The sequence below is a fragment of the Erpetoichthys calabaricus genome, chromosome 4 (genome assembly GCF_900747795.2).
Source record: "Erpetoichthys calabaricus chromosome 4, fErpCal1.3, whole genome shotgun sequence".
In the NCBI taxonomy this organism is placed as follows: Eukaryota; Metazoa; Chordata; class Cladistia; order Polypteriformes; family Polypteridae; genus Erpetoichthys; species Erpetoichthys calabaricus.
Genome location: NC_041397.2, coordinates 267,578,503 through 267,599,538, shown reverse-complemented (window position 1 = coordinate 267,599,538; position 21,036 = coordinate 267,578,503). Strand labels below are relative to the sequence as shown.

The window sequence follows — 21,036 nt, the reverse complement described above, 5'->3', positions numbered from 1 at the left end:
TTGGTCAGAGTCTTCCTTTTATACTGAAGCCTTGATAATCATGAAGAATATAAGCTCTTTATTACTCATTATTTGACTGATGCGTTTATCAAAGGCGACTTACAACATCTGAGATACAATTGGTTACATTTCAAGCACACACTAAGGACGATTTAGAATCGCCAATGCACCTATCCAACCCGCCTTATTCTAACTACAGGGTCACGGGGGTCCGCTGGAGCCAATCCCTGCCAACACTGGGCGCAAGGTAGGAAACAAACCCCGGGCAGGGCGCCAGCCCACCGCAGGGCACACAGACACACACCAAGCACACACTAGGGACAATTTAGAATCGGCAATGCACCTAACCTGCATGTCTTTGGACTGTGAGAGAAAACCCACACAGACACAGGGAGAACATGCAAACTCCAGCAGGGAGGACCCACCGTGCCGCCTGAGTAACAGAACACTGAGCGTTTATTCTTGTTGTCACTTTACTTGATCAAAATCAAATATTTATTTTTCATCTTAGAAAAATGGTGAGACAGGAATGCGGTTATACCTGTGCGTAAAACTAACAGCAGATGCCCGTTTTTGCAGATGTCGAGTCTGCACGTCTTTAACCCGAAATAGGTCGGTTATCAGAGGATTGGTGGAGGAAGAAACATTTCAACCCATGAATGCTGCGCCATTATTCTTCGTTATATTTTAAAGTGCTCGAAATAATTTTGATAAATATATTTCAGACAACCACGGAGACTAGCGAGCCAACTTTACTTTAAGCTGCTTTACCAATAAAATGTATACAAGGATAATATGAATTAATTAATGCCAGCAAATGCAAGTCATAGAGATTGGATTCACATAATATATGACTTGCATAATCAATTAATTTTTTTAGTCGAATAGTTCTATTTTTAAAATTCCAGTATCTCACAGTTTTCGTTTAACCGAATGTTAACATTATAAGGGTGATTAAAATAATTTCGTGTTTCATTATTTTTAAATTAAATTGAACTTTTCTGTTTCATCGAAAAACATCGAATCTAAAACAGCGTCATCAAACTTGATAGACTTGAACCAGCTGTGATCAGGGTGCCAGTCCATCGCAGGGCACAGTCACCCACACTCGCCCGTTAGCTCCAGATTGTGGCAGTAATAAGAACAAGAAGACAAAAGAAATATATTTCAGATAAAAAACCGAGAAAGCAGAAGAAACTGCAAAGTAACACCGGGCAGGGAGATGATAAAGGAGAAGGGATTCGAAATCGAGTGGTGGCGCAGTGGGTAGCGCTGCTGCCTCGCTGTTAGGAGACCCGGGTTCGCTTCCCGGGTCCTCCCTGCGTGGAATTTGCATGTTCTCCCCGTGTCTGCGTGGGTTTCCTCCGGGCGCTCCGGTTTCCTCCCACAGTCCAAAGACATGCAGGTTAGGTGGATTGGCGATTCTAAATTGTCCCTAGTGTGTGCTTGGTGTGTGGGTGTGTTTGTGTGCGTCCTGCGGTGGGTTGGCACCCTGCCCGGGATTGGTTCCTGCCTTGTGCCCTGTGTTGGCTGGGATTGGCTCCAGCAGACCCCCGTGACCCTGTGTTCGGATTCAGCGGGTTGGAAGATGGATGGATTCGAAATCAATCTCTTCGAGCCCTGAGGCACTGTTTATCATTTGAAATTATTTAAAAAGTAAAGAAGCTGATAAATAGCTGATTGCGTTATTGCTATTTTGATGCCTACTTGCTTGTTTGAATTATATAATCCTGCGCATTAAACTAATTCAATTATAAAGCAGTTTCAAGTTAAACGACTCTTCGGATTTCAATTTGTGCTTATACCTGACAAATCGGCTGCAGCCACATGTGTATGTGAGACACAAGTATCTGTATATGTCATATTTGTCCTTTTGAATTATGGCGTCTTTTAGAAATTTAAATAGCGAAACTATGACAATGCCAGGTTAGTGTGTAGACACCGCCAGTCTCTTCTTCTTCTTCTTCTTCTTCTTCTTCTTCTTCTTCTTCTTCTTCTTCTTCCCATTACATATTTTAATTTGAAAATATACCATTTTGAGGAAAACAGAGACTTAAATTATATCCATCTATTCGTTTTGTGAAACGGCCACAATCAGGACACCGCTCGAAATCAGACTGTCCCTCGCCTGGTCGTCCAGAGTCACAAACTCACAGAAACACGAAAACAACACATACGTGACCCCAAACCAGGGGTCCTGCCACTGCGAAGACAGCTGATTCACCTGCTCTCAGTGCCTTGCTGTCCCATAAGGTGACATAGCTCTGCAAATGGCTCGCGCCCAGTCCTGACTTGATTGCATTGTTGCGCTCCTGCGTGTTATTAAGTTACATTTGAACGAGCTCTTATGCCTCCACCTAACAAGCAATTACCTTCAGTACAATGCAAGCTGAATTCAGGGATACAGTATGTCGATGTACACGGAATTAGATACATTTAGACGGAGATTAAACTGAAGTGCAACAGAAGGGAAGGGTATGGAAACAGACACGAAGGCACGAAGTTCAAATTTGGTTTTGTTACATGGTTGCCGTAAATTTTTATCTTTCAGAGAAAGTTGATAGTTTTCGGTGCAACCTTTCCAAGAGTATAGATTAGCAGATTATACCTAGATAACATTTTGCCAAGAGTGTATTTTTTATTTCTATTCATTACACATTTTCCTGCTGCATCAGTTTGTCAAAACGCATTTCTGTGAGATCATTTTCCTAGATGTTACTTTTTAAGGGTGCAAAAAATGACAATACACGAGCTGGAAACGATTTATCGGAATGTGTTAAGTGGACGCTTCCCAACTCCAGATTTCTGGTTTCAAGTCTAAAAGGGGTTTAGCTCGGTTTTCAGTTTATTAATCCTTTACAGAAACGTTTGGCATTCATTTTAGACGCGCATATTAATACAGTATTATCCGATTTAAACGTGATGAAATTCTTTTGACGTTCGTGGTTTAACCTTATCTAATTGTAGCACCTTAATGTATAACTAACCAGAACCCAGAACTGCTTTAGCTATCACAACGTATTCTTAAAAAAATAAATAAAAATGAATAATCCAACCTTATGGTAGCAGCGGGATGCCGGGGCCGGTCCTGTTAGCACTGGGCCAAAGTAAGGGGGGCAACCCGGGAGTGGACGCCATGCAGTTCCTGGCAGCGCTACTAACGCGCCCACTCTCAAGGGAGCTGTGGCACTCTGGTGAGTGCTTCTGCCAGTGTCTTGGGTTCAAATCCTGCTGTCTGTCTCCACGTGAATAGTGTTTTTTGTGAATTGGCTTTCCTTTCACCTCCTATGACAAGTCTATTTTTAAGTGGGCTTTTGTAACTAAATAAAGGTTGCAAAAGAGAAGGGAAAAGGTTTGGTAGGTTTGCTTATCCCTAATAAAGAAATTTAAGTTTGGATCTTTAAAATGCTGCGGTGGTTTGGCACCCTGCCCGGGATTGGTTCCTGCCTTGTGCCCTGTGTTGGCTAGGATTGGCTCCGGCAGACCCCCGTGACCCTGTGTTCGGATTCAGCGGGTTGGAAAATGGATGGATGGATGGATCTTTAAAATGTAAAAGAAGTTTCAAACCCTGAAATAAACAGAGGTTTTTAACTTACTATTTTTTCAGTCATCATTGATGAGCTGAAACGCCTTTCCCCCTTCTTTACCTAATCAACCATGCCGTTTAAAAAATGAACACGGTGGTACTTCAACGCTCAAAATATTTTGATACCTTCTGCACCTTTTACGTTTGCATGCATGAAAATAAGAGCCGTTTTTATTAGGTATCGCTTACAGATGTTGGCTAAATTCCACATACAGTAATAGCAAAAAAAGTGGACTTCAGTGTTTTTTGATGATACTCCTAAATAACGCAATTTTCTGTCAAGCATGAATAACACTGAACAAAATGTGTAAAGACTTCAAAATATGTGACTAATTTCAAAGGTGCTTTATTATATTACTTGCTTTTAGAAAGACACAATCTGACGTGTTCTTAACGGAAAAACACATATCCACGATGTCCAGATTCCCCAGCATTTTGAGAGGGTTAACTTAGATAAAACAGATCAGGGAGAGCTGTAAACGACAGCATTTCATTAAACAATTTCGTTCTTTGAGCTATTGCATTTAATGGATTCTTCCCTACCTAAAGTCAGTGTGAAATCATTACAAGTTTTCCTAAAAAACAGTCACTACTTTTTGAAGTGTTGTTTTATTAGCTATATTATCCATATTACGAATTAATCAAAATCTTATGTGATTTGCAATTTTACATTTAAAAGTGCTGCGGTGATCAAATAAAACTTCACAGAGCTCTCAGTGGCTGGAGACTCGCAATATTTTACTGTTCACAGTAAATCCGTTATTCGGGATACGCAGGGCACCTCTAAAATACCAGCCTGTGATGCTGGGCAGGCGTTATGTCTATTCAATAGGTTACTGTAATTATTTCTTAAGTCTGCCTTAATTCGTCATTATGTTACAAGCTCCTCGGACCTATCGCTCGACCTAACAAGTCTTCTGCCTGTCTGTCACTCACCTCTTTAGGGGCGTGTCTGCCACGTCCATGTTAAGATCTCCCCTGCAGATCATCAATTAAAGTACTCCGCCCTTTCTACTTCCTCGTACTTCATAGGTGGCTGCCTGTACTTCATTTAAAATAACAAATCGTATGAATTTAAATGCTGTAAAAATATTTTTTGCTAATGTTTTCGCAGGTGGGAGTACTGTAAGCTTACGTGGATCAAAAGGTTTAACACGATTCTATACGGCGAATCATTAAGGGGAAAAATGAGAGTGGATCTGTTTTGTAACCCGATTATGACATTTAGGGTGGAGGAGAGCCGGAGCCTGTCCGGAATAGCATTGAGCACAAGGCGGGAGGCAACTTCTAACAGAGTAGCTGTTAGTAGCTTTACACTTCACAATCATAAGAAACAAAAACATATTTGATCGTCGGGTAAGGGAATGGATTTAAATGGTTGCCCGTTAGGTTCTGTTTTTGTTCATGTATTCAGAACAGATACAAGCAAAGAAAACTGAATTGAACACTTGATCATAATATTAATATGTTCTTTCTTTCTTTCTTTCTGTCTTTCTTTCTTTCTTTCTTTCGTTCTTTCTTTTTTTCTTTCTTTCTTTCTTTCTTTCTTTCTTTCTTTTCAGGCGGATGTTTCCAGCAATGAGAGTTAAAATTATGGGCTTGGATCCCCACCAGCAATATTACATTGCCATGGATATTGTGCCTGTTGATAACAAGAGATACAGGTACGTCTTATGCATGCAATTTTTATTCTGAATGGACAGAGTTGTGTATAAGTCTTTATCTATCCAGGAAAATTATTTTTAAAGCAATTTCTTATAAAAACACAAGAAATGTCTGTTACCATTTCTTGTATTACTTTTACAAAGGTATATTGAGGTTAAATCAGTAAATAAACACTTATTGCCCAAATGATTAGCTTTAAAGAATAATTTTCTTAGGCTTGGCTATAGACTTTTGCCCAGTATGCACTATGTGTCCAGTTTGAACCTTCTGCATCACAATAGCCTGTGCTTGCACATCCTTACCTGGTCATTTACATTTCAAATAGCGTTTAATTAACTCAAATGAAGGTAATCAGTTTTTTAATGTCTTTTGATCTCTGGGTATCTTCATTTCATTGTATGTTGTTTTCTGATGCAGTGCAAGGGCCTTTGCAGTTTTCTCTCACTAGCTCCATTTTCCTTCGTAGCTTCACTAGTGCATTGTTGTTACTGTGTGTTATTTAGTGCTGTATTTTGCGTGTTTCCTGACTCACTGTGTAACGGTGCTTTCCGAGGCAGATATGGCAGCTGCAGCACCCCCTCTTTCCACACGTTGCTCCACAGAATAACTGAGCTGCCTGTAGATCAAAGGCTTGCAGTGAAATTCTGTACACCTACCACAGAACATCTTTTCACATCAATGGTATAAGATTCTATATAAAATAAAGATTTATTATTTCAAGCAAGTATTAAAGTTATACATACTGTAGAAATGCATATGAGTTTAGCCACATTTATACTTTCTACAATCCAGCTCAGTAGTTATTTTTAATTTCTTGGGGTCCTACAAGGTTTGAGCATTCAGCATTTTCATGCTCCTTTATTTTATTCTTTATGCAGGGAATGGTGTTCACTCTTTGCTGATTGAGGTAACATTGTACAAAACTCTATGATACAAATAGAATTCACCTTTTTCCCTGTACATGTTTGAAATGTATTCATTTTTTCTACATTTTACTTGTTTATAATCATCCACTATCATTGCAACATATCAAAGAATGTTTGTTCTCATTTTTTGTGTTAATTTAGGCAATATGGTGATGACAGTTGTTGACTTGTGCATCCACATTCAAGTGCCATTTTCCAAGCCTTCATTTCCTCCCCTTTAGTTGTTTTCCAGAGTTCTTCACCACAAATTTCCAAGCACAATCTGCCAAGGCCATAGCGACTGTTATACTCGTGTGCTCCTACTGTACTTTTCTAAACTTATTTTTAGCTTTTGGTTTAATGCCTCACATATTTTTTTGTTTGTTTTGAATTAGAAAATAGGAATGTCATCATATTTTGCAAGGAATAGAACTGAGGGTGGCAAATACCCTTACATTATGCTTATTCAATAGCTCTACAGGACCATCCGTGCAGACGGCGTCAGTGTGATTTGTGAAAGGCACACATTTCTCCAGAGGTGTGACACAGAAACTCCTATCTTTACTAATCGGGCTAAGGCCATATGGTAGATTTATGAAAGATGAAAGAGGATAATCAAATTTCCAGTTCTGGTTTTGGGCTGGGTTTCTCCTGTAACACTTTTTTTCTTTCTTTTTTGTGCTACACAGGGCATAACCATAAACAGAACTCTAGGCAGGAAATTATCAAAATGCCAGAGATTCTTAGCAGGGGATCATTTGATGCATCGAAAGAAAAATAAAAAAAAAAAAAAGAGTGAGAGTCTTGACAGGTTTTCCCTCTAGTGATGGTTCTGCTTAAGAGTAGAGCGGAGTGTGTAAACTGTAAGATAGACTAGAGATAAAGTTTAACAGCTGCTTTGTTACTTTCATTCTTATGAACTGTGAGAGGAATGCTTTGCTTTGGTGTATTTCTTTTTCTACCCCTTGTGGAATATTATTGCTGTCGCGTAAGTGCCAATGATGACTTTACACTCCTTGTTTGTAGCCTAGAGCACTAACCCAGAAATGGCAGTTTTAGATTACTGAAGACTGAGTTCACAAATCTACTAGCACATTACTGGCTGTATGAATAGCTTATGCATATAGCAAATGTTTCTCATTATATTTCACTTTTTTAACTTTCATGGGCAGCTGTTAATTCCCATGGTATAATGTAAATGGCAGGCATTTCTGATATCATTCAAGTGACCCAGCAGTTACAATGAAGGTTTAATCTCTATCTATCTATCTATCTATCTATCTATCTATCTATCTATCTATCTATCTATCTATCTATCTATCTATCTATCTATCTATCTATCTATCTATCTATCTATCTATCAGCAGTGTAAAGAAAGTAAACACCCTGGCTCCACCCCCATTTAATTATCTGCATATTTTTCAAAATTAATTTGTTTGGATGTTTTGTTTGGTTGTTCTTTTGAAAAGAAGAGAGTTGGAGGAAAATCAAAAATAATGATGCAGGGCAGTTTTCATTTATTATTATTTTTGTTGTACAATTAATTAAACGTGAATCAGATGTGTACTCTTAATAGAGTAAAAAGCGCTTTTCCTTTCTAGTGAACTCGACTTTGGTTGACAATCTATCCTGATTTAGTTTTAGCCTGTGTTACATAAGTTCAATACACTTTAGCTCTTTTCATCAGAACAAAGTTGTCAGCATACTTTTTACAGAGACACGCCATGCCACAATCAAATGAAATTCATGAAAACATTTTGAAAAGTCAATGCTATTTTTTTTTGACTGTAAAGGGTTACAAATTCATTTATAAAGCTTTGGGACTGTAATGAACCACACTTTAACCGGTTCAGACTAAACTGGAGAACGTCTGGGACAGTATTCACTCTTCTTTGACATAGCTGTTCAGCCAAAATCAAGAATTTAGAACTTTTCAAGAAGTTAGAATTATAATGAGAAAACCATTTCGGTATTTCCAAACCCCTCTAACCTCAGTTAAGATCAGTGTTTATGGCTTCATCATCAAGGAGACCCTTAACCATTATGTCTGTGTCAAGGAAGTAATGATACATTTTTACTAATTAAAACTCATTGCAAGTTGGTTAATATGTATAACCTCTGTGAGTTTTGGAGCAATATTCTATGGACAAATAAATCAAAAGTCTACTATGTTCACTAAAATGTGCCTGTATATTTTTGTAAGAAAAAGCTAAGATTTCATTCCATTGTGAGGACCTCACACAAACAGTGTAGTACTGGTGTCATAGATTTGTTGATATTTTGCTAGGTCAACACCTGCAAAGTTACCCATAATTCAAGGGACCAAGAATCATACTTGATATTGAGACATTCTTCCAGGTACTTTTATGTTGTCTGTGATCTGGACTCACCCAGTAAGACAGCAATCCAAAACCATCATCTAGAATATCTAAAGAAGTTTAGAGTTTTGGACTGGAATTCAAAAATTCTACATCATATCCTCAGTGAGGTGTTCTTAAGAAAAGCCGTTCACACTTGAAAATATCATTGTGATGAATCGGTTTTCCAAGAAGCAGTTGACCAGAACTCCTACTCACCACTGTTAAAGACTAATCAGTAACAATAGGAAATGTATGTTTGCAGTTATTACTGCTAAAGGCAGTGTAACAAGCTACCACATGCAAGGGACCAATTAAAGGAAGTGAGATATACATTAAATAATTATCATTAAATAATTATCAATCTGTTATTTATTTAATCAGGTTCTCTTTGATCTGTTACTAAGTTTTCATTGAATATCTAACACAATTTACTGTATAACTTTTTCAATATGCAGAAAATGACATGGGGTGAATACTTCTTACACAGTACCACTTAAAAAGATTGTAATCCCTCACAGTAGTTCTTTAAATATTACATTTTGTACTAGGGAATTCTTGCTTCATCATAACACCTGTTTGATTTTTTTGAAGAAAGACTTTATAGCCAACCACACTATGTGCTGTGGAGAAGGTTCTCATTGCTGTATGTGGATTAAGTTGTGCCTATACAGTATGTGAGCAGGGTTAAATATTTAACTCCACCCGTAATTCATAGACATCATACAGTTTGGTCTTGTCAAGCTCCACACTAGACAGGAAAGACATGGCCTGCATTCAAATAGTGAAAACTGCACGTTAATATAACTTACTTTACTTGACAGTTGTCATTATTTGGGTTAAATAACCCTTCCACAACTCTAATCTTAGCCATAGTGTAACCAGGGGTATCACCCGTTACAGTCACTGCAGTCTGAACGTGTCACTTCCACCATGCAATATGTGGCATTATGCATGTGGACTATGGGTGGAGTTAAACCTTTAACTCGACCCATGTTTAGCCACGCCCACTTCACAGGCTGCAGCAAGGGGTACTTGGTGTTATGTAGGATAGTAAATATACACAATTGAAAAATAAATACATATTTATATTTACCAAAAGCATAATAGCAATAAGGATTATTAGCTCAATAAACAATTTAATTATAATAAGATGTTAAAGTAATATCAATCAATCGATCAACTGAGGAGATTGTTCCTCCCCCACACTATGCGACTCTTCGATTCCACCCGGGGGGTAAACGTTAACATTATACAAAGATATTGTCTGTCTGTATACCTGCATTGTTATCACTCTTTAATTTAATATTGTTTTTTATAAGTATGCTGCTGCTAGAGTATGTGAATTTCCCCTTGGCATTAATAAAGTATCTATCTATCTATCTATCTATCTATCTATCTATCTATCTATCTATCTATCTATCTATCTATCTATCTATCTATCTATCTATCTATCTATCTATCTATCTATCTATCTATCAAAAAGACAATCAATGAGAAATTTTGAGAGGGCCTCAACATTATTAAAATAAGAAACTTCATAATAGCGATTTTACCTATGCAGATTAATATACTACTGTAGATTGGGTCATGAGATCTCTGACAGTCCTAGGAAGAGTATTATAAAGGAAATATTTTATTGAAAAGGAAACGTGAAAGGTGCTATAAGTAAAATGTGTTATTATTAAATGTCATTTGTGTGTCATTTACAGTATTTTAGTGCTTATCATCCAAAAAAAACATCAATACAAACATACAGCATAAGGACAATAGTGATCATTATTCCCATACAGCTGCTCAATTTAATACAAACACATTTAGACTTATTCATCAAACTGTTCTATATGAGTCTTAAGTCAAGACATGAAGTCCATGCATTGTCCAGCTTGTCAATAATTGCTGGCTGTCTTGGTTTTGTTTGTCCTTAGTCATTTACTAGATGGAGTGAGCAGAGGGTTAATGAAGAGCAGCATGTCAAAGTATGATCTGAATTCCTTTATTCTTCAGGATCTCAAAGTCAAGTAAATCTTTACTAAACTTTTGCAAAATATTACATAACATTCAACAGTCTATTGCATCATAAACAGTTTAATTATGCAGGATTGAACTAGAAGTTGAGAGCCTTCAAAATAGTTTTACAGAACAAGAAAATATCAGATTAGATACTTTAAAAAAGGACATGGTTCTCATTATTAAGTTTGAAAAAAGGCTTTGTGGGTGTTCCTATAGATTATAAGAAAAGTTCTGGAACATTTTGAGACAAGTTGCTCACAGAGAACATTTTTGTGATGAAGATTGGGCAGATGTTTCCAACACAGAACTATCCAGTCATTATGGGAAAAATGTCCGGTTTTTATAATAACAATCAAAAGTTTTGCTGGCACTTACTAACTTCAATTTTTTTAATGTTTTTGTATAAGGCAGTTCTTTTACTCTTATTCCATTTCCATGCAATAATTCCAATGAAAATCTTTAGTATTTATGGATATAGTAATCATTTTTTAAAGATTCTATGTACCATAATCTGCGGTGGGTTGGCACCCTGCCCAGGATTGGTTCCCTGCCTTGTGCCCTGTGTTGGCTGGGATTGGCTCCAGCAGACCCCCGTGACCCTGTGTTCGGATTCAGCGGGTTGGAAAATGGATGGATGGATGTACCATAATGTGAACTAGCGTTCTCAAACCTTCTTAATATAAATTAGGATCACAGGGGCCAGAAACAATGTTTCCTCTTTATTTATGTGTTCTCTAGTTCTTTTTTTATTTGCACACATTGCTACACTATTTAAAATAACAGCTCTTTAATGACACTTTTCTGGGTTGTGTGATTCCTCGTTGAACCCTTGATTGACAAAGAACAACTTCTTTCTAGGAAAGGTTATTTACATATGAAATTGGTGTGTGTAGGTTCCTAACATGTGGAAAACTAAGAAATCTTTAATGTCCAGTAGGCTACCATGCAAAATACCAACAGATTCATAAAACTTGAGCATAGCCTTTGTTTACTGTCCTTTAAAAATCATAAGGGCACTTGAATTTTTCAAATCCATTGTCATCTTTCCACGATTATTTATGGAGCTTGTTATGGATATGAAGGTTTTCTTAGGAACCTTCTTGTGGATACTGTAGTTGTGAACCAAAAATGGTTCCCCTATGGCATCACTCTGAAGACCCACTCTGGCATTTCTGATGGTTTTTATAAAATTTCCTTTACACTTGAATGCACAATGTACATAAATTTGTATGTTGCATAATTTGTACATCATGAAACTCACACTGTTATTAAAACTTAAATGTAGAACCCATTATGAATGAAACTGTTGAAAGTACACACAAATTAGATAAAAATCTTAGAAATTATTTTAACCTTCAGGCCTTTACTTTGAAATAAAATTATGAGCAGTTAATTACACTGGAAAACAAAGGCCTTATTTCTTGAAACATTTTGGGTTTATCCTATAGATTTTGGTCTACTGATCACAAACATCCCCATTAAATCATTTACTGTTTTATTACAGTTACCCATTTTTATGATGTCCTCTCATATTATAAATATACATTTACAATACAACATCTATAGCTGGACCATCTGTGGTGATCTTAACATAGTTGCACTGCTACTAGGAATGCAGTTCAGATACACCAAGTGCTGCAAACTAATAAGAACTGGCCGCTCTGTAAGTATTTGGTAACAGGACAGCAAAGTGTGGCACATAAACCAGTGATCAACCCAACAAACATATTTTTGCCATCTCTTCATATAAAACATGGGCCGATGAAAAATGTCATGATAGTGATAAACAAACAAGGTGAAAGATTTACTTGTGAGACTGGAAGAAATCACATGGAAGGCATTTAACAACGTTTTTGAGAGAACCGGAGAGAACTACAGAAAACCAAATTTCATCCAACTGGTTGAACACATGCTTCAAGCATACAAAACCATCAAACGCAACACGTTGCTAACAATTCATTTTTTGCATTCACATTTGGACTTCTGCAGATAGTGAAATGCACGGTGAAAGGTTTTATCAGGACATTGCAATGATGGAAAAGTGAAATCAAGGCAAGTGGACTCCATCAACGCTGACCAGCTATTTTTGGACACTGAAATGAAAAGCGTCAGATGCTGAGTTCAAACAAAAGTCGGCAGCAAAACATTTTTAGCTCAATTGAACTAATGCAATGAGTCAACATTATTCAGCAATTAAACACACTAAAAGTTAATTTCATGTTTCTATCTGAGTTTATATTTGTGTTCAGCCTGAAATCGATCATAATCACCAGAATTTCTTCTAGGATGAAAAAGTTTAAAAAAACTAATTGTTGTCCAGTGTTATTTATTGACATTGCCACAGACAGTGTTCAGTTATTTTAAAGTTTAAATTATTTATTCATCTTAAAATTATCATTAATAATTTTAACTAATAAGATTACAATGTAAAAATGTGAACTGAAAAAGAAACCTTTCCTGTATAAATTAACAATGAAAAGAGGAGCACCAAATAATTGGATAGAATCATGATTCAGTTTTAATGTCAAATTAACATTAAAATATTTCAGCATTGCTTTGAAAAACATTTTCTTGTCAATAAGACAAAATGTAATGACAAGTCTTAGGATTTAAACATAATTTTAAAATATGAAGTCCTTCAAGATATTTGCTCAAATGTTTGTCTGATCCTCAAATATTGTGAAAAGATGAAGTGTAATTTGAAAGTTGAATTAAAAATGAATGCATTAAGTGATAATCAGTTTAGGTTTATATAAGGGTTTTAGCAAGAAGAATTCAAATTGAAAGTAGCACAAAATGTGTTGTTTTTATTGTGTATATTCAGTTTTCATTGAACTCAGCACTTGATCGCGAACTGCAGTGAATCAGAGGAGAAAACAAGCTGTAAAAAACAACAAAAAGGGATTTTGCTAAAGTTAGCTGGGAGGAAATTATGCAAATTAGCTTTTTATAGAAATAGTAAAGTAAACGAATGGAGTGTCTGCGTTTGTGTATCTTACAAATATTTTCAGGTGGCTTTAATACATAGAATTTCAATTATTTAAAGATTTACTTGATCTACTTTAAGGTGAATCTGTTTCTACTGCAAACAAGTGAGCTCATTGCATCACAATATATTAAACAAATAGTCCATTTTGATTTGCCTGAACAATGTATTTCTTCTTTCCCAGATATGTGTATCATAGCTCCAAATGGATGGTGGCAGGTAATGCAGACTCTCCTGTTCCTCCTCGGGTTTACATCCACCCTGACTCCTTGGCCTCTGGAGACACCTGGATGAGACAGGTTGTCAGTTTTGACAAACTAAAGCTGACAAACAATGAGCTTGATGATCAGGGACATGTAAGTTCAATTTCGTTATGTACAATATATTTATATTTTAGGGAATGCATTGTGCATGCATAAATATTGTATATGTATATAATCTGTTAATGTTAATGATCAGGTTAAATACAATACAGTATATAATTATGAAGATAAGTGATAATCATCCAATATACTTGCAAAATATGAATTTTGGGTCAAATTTAAATTAGTTTGTAATTGCAACATGTTTATGTTTCCAGTTCTTCAGCTTGCTTAATTAAATCAGAGGTTTGCATTCCTACCTATCCTTCCTGTAGTGGGATTTTGATTTAATTTCTTAGTTAACTTTTGAATTTCTTGCTAACTTTTATAATAAAAGGTATATTCATCATATTTTTTGTTAAAAAAAATGCATCTTGAGAACAAAAAAAAATTGTAACTGTGACATATTTTTATTCCTTTGTTTTTTTCTAAAGGACCAGCACTGTGGTGCAGTGATTTGCCTTAACTGAGTTTTACACTTAAAATGTATATATTTGTTTTTTCAGTCTTTGTGGTTTTTATGATTTTTAAAGATGAAAATTGATGTGAATGGTAACAGACTGTAATGTAAACTAAATTAAATAAAGGTGAGCTAAGTGAATAGTGGATGGATGTATGCAGATCTGTTCAGATTACAAAGAAAATTAGACTCTGCCAGCTCTGGTAAGTGGACGGCACAGTGGCACAGCGGTAGCACAACTGCCTTACAGTAAGGAGACCAGGGTTTGCATCCTGTGACCTTCCTACATGGAGTTTACATGTTCTCCCTATGGGCGCTCCAGTTTCCTCCAACTGTCCAAAAACATACACATTAGATAAATTAGTGAAAATAAATTGTCCGTATTGTGTGACATGCAGCTGTGTGTGTGTGTGTGTGTCTGTGTGTGCGTATGTGTGTTCATTCCACAATGGGCTGGTGCTCTGTCCAGAGTTTTGTGCCCTATGTTGGCTGGAATAGGCTCCAGCACCTCCTGCAATCCTGGCTTGGATTAAACAGGTTAGAAAATTACATCACATGAAAAACTGTCAATTTTGCTTGAAGTAGGCCAATTAGCAGTCCAGCTAGGAGAAAAAATGGGAGACAATATAATGTGGTATTTGGGATTGCATTAGAAAGTGGTTCATGTATATCATTATGTATGACTATGCCACATACATTAGACTAATTGCACTGTATTATCTGAAGAACTGGTATTTCTAAATACTGAAAAGTATGAAAGGTTAAAACAAGTTATTATATATATATAGAAATGATCATTTTGAATCTTAATCAGAAGCAATGTAGAAATTTAAACACTGAAGGTATAGGAGCATATATCTTATGTCTAGTTATAGTCCTTACTGTGGAGTGCTAATGGTGATGGTCATAAAACAATTCAATTCTGTGCCATGTCCATGTGTTTTATTCAGCACGTCTTTAAAAATAAATAGAGGAGAAGTTAAGTGTCATTTCAATAGCTTCAATTCAGCAGTTACAGTTGTCAAATGTTGTCTTATAATTTGCAGAATTTCCAGCCACATATAGGACTTTTGTTCCTTAGGTTTTCATATATCTTCATTAAAGCATTTTTAAAATAATACAACCAAACAAATTTTCTATGGTATTGATAAATTCAGCTGAGTGCCATATACATATGATTATATTATAATCATTTTGTACTAACTTCTCAAATTACAACACATTTTTTCCCATTTTTTAAATTTATTTTGTTTATTGTTTGTGTTCTTTTTCATCAAATTTGCAATGGCCTCATTCTGTTGCATTGCATTTGCCACACTTTGATGCTTTTCTGTGGCTAAATTGTCTACATGAGAATTAATGGATGAATGAAGGGCTACAGTAATGTTTTTTAAAACAAAATAGAAGATTTTTGAAATAAAGAAATAATTACTTCAAATTTGCTACATCCTCCAGTTTTGTGGATTTTGATTTGTGACTTTTATTCCAGTTAGGAAAGTTCCTCCAGTCTAACCACTTTAACTTGTCCTGTGGTATGATTTCTGTTATATATATATATATATATATATATATATATATATATATATATATATATATATATATATATATATATTATATATATATATATACTTTAACTTAAACTTTAAAGTGCCATATCATTCTAAAAAGCTTAATATCCAATCTATCTTATTAAAGATATATCTGTGTGTTGATCAAAAACTCTCCATTGATTTTGCAAAAAAGCTCTACAATAAATACTGTACCATTACATATTACACAAGTGAAATTCACATTCAGCCAGTGAAAATTTATTGTATAATAGCCTTGAGTCAGATGATAAAGAGTTTAGTTGAGCAGTAAAAACAATGTCAAGGACCAATGAGATGTTTAAGCAAACATACCATAGTAGACTGATGCAAGTGCAACACTCTGTCTCTTAATGTAAACAACACAAGAGAGATGATTGCTGACTTTAGGAAGGCCCATGCTGTCCACACCCCACTGCACATTGTGGGTTCTGTGGTAGAATTGGTCAAGAGCACTAAATTCCCTGGTATGCACCTGGCAGCTGACCATACTTGGTCAATCAACACCACCTCGAAAGCCAACAAGCTGCAGAAACATCTCCACTTTCTTTGGCAACTGAAGAAGGCAAGTCTACTTCCCCTGATTCTCACCACATTCAACACTGGCACCATCAAGAGCTTTCTGAGCAGTTGCATCACTGTCTGGTTTGGAAACTGCAGTGTCTCTGAATCTAAGGTCCTACAACAGATAGTACACACAGCAGAAAAGGTCATTTGAATCTCTCTGCCCTCCATCGAAGTCATCCACAAACCCTATAGCATTATGAAGGACCACTTCCATTATGAAGGAAGTGTCTCTTTGTCCCACTTCCATCTGGGAGAAGGCACTGTAGCATCTGAACCAGTTCTGCCATGTTCTGTAATATCTTCTACCCTTTGGCTCTCCAGACTCTGAACTCTGTGCTGCCCTCCTGCTCTCAGATCAGCTCCTAGTAACTTATTTATCTGCAGTACATTTGCAACACTTCTTAATACTATTGTGTTTTGCTGTTATGTATTTATTACTACACTGTACATAATTCAGACTATTACTATCTATTCTCTTACATATTATTTATTTATTTATACATTTATTTATTTACAGTATAGTTCTTTACCTGTCTCACAGTTGTTCAGTGTTTATGTATATGTTGCTTTGTAGTCGTGTAGAATATTTCAAGCCACTGCATGCTGCAATACTGTGCATGGATGGTACAGTTTGACAATAAAGCCACTTGACTTGACTAGATCAGTGCTGAACTCATGAACACTATAAGAATGAAGCAAAAAGTCTTGGTTGAATGTTTTTAGGTAAAATCTATCTATCTATCTATCTATCTATCTATCTATCTATCTATCTATCTATCTATCTATCTATCTATCTATCTATCTATCTATCTATCTATCTATCTATCTATCTATCTATCTATCCACTATGTTTCCTGTTTTTATAGTACTGTATATAAATCATAGTTGAGTAAAGTAAGACCATTGGAATTTACCCCATTTTAAATTATGTACATAACCATAATATCTTTACAATAATTTTCATACTCTTTGCCACCTCATGGTCATTTACAATTTTGTGTTTGAGATCTTCACATAAATCATTTTTGATTGGGTATGTCTGACCTCTATAAACCCGTATTCTACAGAGTAATGTGAGGGTGACACTTTTATATATAGCTGGGTACTTGAGCTTTCCTTCCAGTTAAATGAATTAGCAACTCAGTATGAGAGAGCCTTGGTCTAGGATCTGTTTCTGCCAAGTGTGTTGTTCTGGCAGGATAAGTTCTAGCCCATGATTTTGAGATAGACAAAACCAATAAAAAATAAATACATGATTATACATATTGAGGAGGGCATCTGAAACACACAATTCTAACAGATTCACAAATTGTTCCATTGCCATTGTAAATATGTTTTAAAATCCATGCACAAGGCACAACTTCCATCTACTTATTGCAATTTTGGATTCCTGAGCCTGGTAGTTCAGATGCACAGTACTTTTGCATTATATTTGATTATATTTTTTAAAACCAATTACCCTAAACTTTGCGCAAACTCTTTTTGCCTTGAACCCCATCAAAAACATATTTGGAAAGCCATTTGGAGAATTACTCTACAAATATGGTTATGACAAAGCCTTGATCACACATAGGTGTTATTATCTGTGAATAAAATATTCTTTCTTTTTAAAAAAGCTTTAATTATAATGGCAGAAAATATTGACTAATAATTTAATGGTTAAAGATGTGATCATTATTCAAAAGATAATTCAATGACCAGCAATTTGGCAGAGAAAGTGCTCTTGACTTACCGCGACAGTGATTGTGATATTAAGTGAGTCAATTTGACAGCTTAAGCCTGTATTGTAAAATGAAGGAAACTGGTGTCTGTGTGTGTAGTCTGTGATGCTCAAATATTAAAATGGACATAGTCAAGCATGCTTCTCTATAAGCTCCAGTGAAAAATGATGACATGGTCTGCATAAATGAAAACAAAACACATTTTCATTGAATAAAGGAATGAGATGACACCTCAAGAGTTAGCTTCTTTCTACAGAAAATGTAGATGCAGATTCAAGAGAAAAAGAGCTGACATTTTTAAATATTATGGAAAGGCTTTGTGCATGACATAATAAAAAACTAAAATAAAGCACAAAATCAAAATAAATTCTTGCATTTGAGTACTGAGAAAAGCGCTATATAAATGTAATGAATTATTATTATTATTATTACTGCAAATTAAAAAAATGACTGAATGCTTTTTGTTTTGATGATTACAAAGCAAAAATTAATAGAAAGATAATAAATCATGTCATTATTTACCAATGTATTTTAAAGAGATGTAGGGGCCATTTGTCTTATTGTTTGTTTTGTAGGGTAGGTCACATCTCAGTGATTTGGGGGTGTTTTGGTGTTTATCTGTTTTTAACTGCACAAGTGCAGAAATCTAATTTCCAGTGTTTAGTGGTCTAAAGAACACAGCCTTTAGTTTTTTTCTGCTTTTAATTTAGTCACTGCTTCTGGAAGTACAATTGTGAAAAGCACAAATGACAACTCTGTTTGTCTTTACACCTATAGACCTTGCTATAGAAAACCGGTGCAGATTACATAGTCTGGGGCATTTTTGAATAAAACTGGAGTGAAGTTCAAGAACATACTGGCAGAGTATTTAAATTAAGATACAAACCATACTATTCATATGTGTGGAAATAACAAAGAGAATTTTTTTTTTCCGGAAGAAAACAATCTGGCACAGCAGCTGGACTATATTTACTCTGCAAAAGTCAGAAAGTCAAGCCTCTGGCTTGGTCAAGACAAGATATTTTTGTTTGGAAATAAATAACCTTGTGTGTGACAAATTTGAATGTAACTTTTGCATCTGTGCAAAAAAAAAAAAGAACAAATAAATGCAAACAGATTTTGGTAAATAAGAAATTCTATACTGTATATTCACTGGGAGAAAGAGAAAGAGAAAGGAAAACTTGTAATGGTAAGAACTGGACTTCTGTTTTCTTCTGCTTTTTTAACTTGCGTTTTCTCTATTTAATCCTCCTTCTCCTACTACTTTTCTGTATTTATTATTTAAAATAAAGACAACTGTTTGGACACTTTTGGTCTCATTGGCATTATAACAGAGAAGGAGGCAAAAATTAATGAAATTTGAAATGCTTTCATGTCAAATGTAATGTTTGTGTATTCCTTGCTTATTCGATGTATTATCATTAATTAACAGAGCTGTCTACTTAAATAAATGGAACGAATGTCATATAGGATTAATATTTGATTTCAGATATGTATTAAAGCCTTCTTAGAAGTTAACTGATAGCAGCATTGTTACAATAATGGTGGCTAGAAAACTTTGTACAGATTTTTTACCTTTTGTATAGTAAGTTTAATAAACATGTCTTATATGTATTTTAAGTATTTAAAACAGAACTGCTGACTAAACTCTTAAGTTTGCGCCCCTATGACACAGCTATACTTGGGATGGCAATTATATTAAATTTAATGTCATTATTTTTATATGAAATTTAAAATGTTGAATGAATATTCACTTGTTCTTCCAAAAATGTGTATATTATGTTTGCACATTCCTTGCTTATTCAATGTATTATAATCAATGAACAGAGCTGTCCACATTATGTTTATTAAAAAAGAAACTGAATGAATGCTATATTTAATTAAAATTTGATTTCAGATATGTATTAAAGCCTGCTTAGAACTAAGTGATAGCAACATTGTTACAATAATGATAACTAGAAAACTTTGAGCAGATTTTTCCCTGTCATATAATAACTTTAATAAACGTGTCTTACATTTATTTTAAGTATTTTAAATGAACCTGGGGACAATATAATGTTTGGGCCTCTATGACACAACTATACTTGGGATGGCCACTATATTAAATTTAATGTCACTATTTTTGCTCAACTTTAAAATGCCTTTTTCTTTGACCTCTTGCACCTTGCCAGCACCAAGGGACATGTGCTCAGTTTCCATCTAATTAAAGCCAGAAATGGGGCTGCAGGGGAACATTTCAAGAGTGCAGGTCTAATGTGATTTTTCAAGCATGAAATGCTTAAATTAAGCACCCAAAAACCTACACTTTAAACTTTTCTTTGGTTTGTTTTTGCTGTTTTCAAAACATCTGAGCAATTCCTTTGTTGATAATAGCATATGTTAATTACTGTTCTATTAGTTCTTCAAAAATTTAAAAATGAGAAATAAAAGTATGTATTTACTACACATATTTTTGAAGTTTTTCATGTGTTCAAAATATGTGTATGCATATGCAGCCTATTCACATGTATATATATTATTATAGAGAAAGAGAGAGAGAGTATATATGTGCATAAGTAAGTTAATACAAAATTAGTAAAATTATTTTTTACTGTTAAATTTTGTAGATCATTTTGCACTCTATGCACAAATACCAGCCTCGGGTCCATGTGATTCGAAAGGACTTTAGCAGTGATTTGTCTCCAACGAAGCCCATACCTGCAGGAGAAGGTGTTAAGACTTTCAACTTTCCGGAGACTGTGTTCACAACTGTAACTGCTTATCAAAACCAACAGGTGAGTGATGAATGTTATCTATTTAAGCTGAAACATAAAACGTAATTCATTCTC

At 35.2% G+C, this 21,036-nt stretch overlaps 1 protein-coding gene across 1 annotated transcript in view; it reads left to right on the top strand.

Annotated features, from left to right (window-relative positions):
• The window catches only part of tbx15 (T-box transcription factor 15), a 73,474-nt gene that overhangs the window by 16,713 nt on the left and 35,725 nt on the right, over window positions 1-21,036 (top strand). Inside the window, exons 3-5 of the mRNA XM_028800754.2 lie at window positions 5,149-5,250; window positions 13,697-13,868; window positions 20,815-20,982. Of these exons, the coding sequence (XP_028656587.1) occupies window positions 5,149-5,250; window positions 13,697-13,868; window positions 20,815-20,982 (442 nt within the window). The remainder of the gene's footprint in view (window positions 1-5,148; window positions 5,251-13,696; window positions 13,869-20,814; window positions 20,983-21,036) is intronic.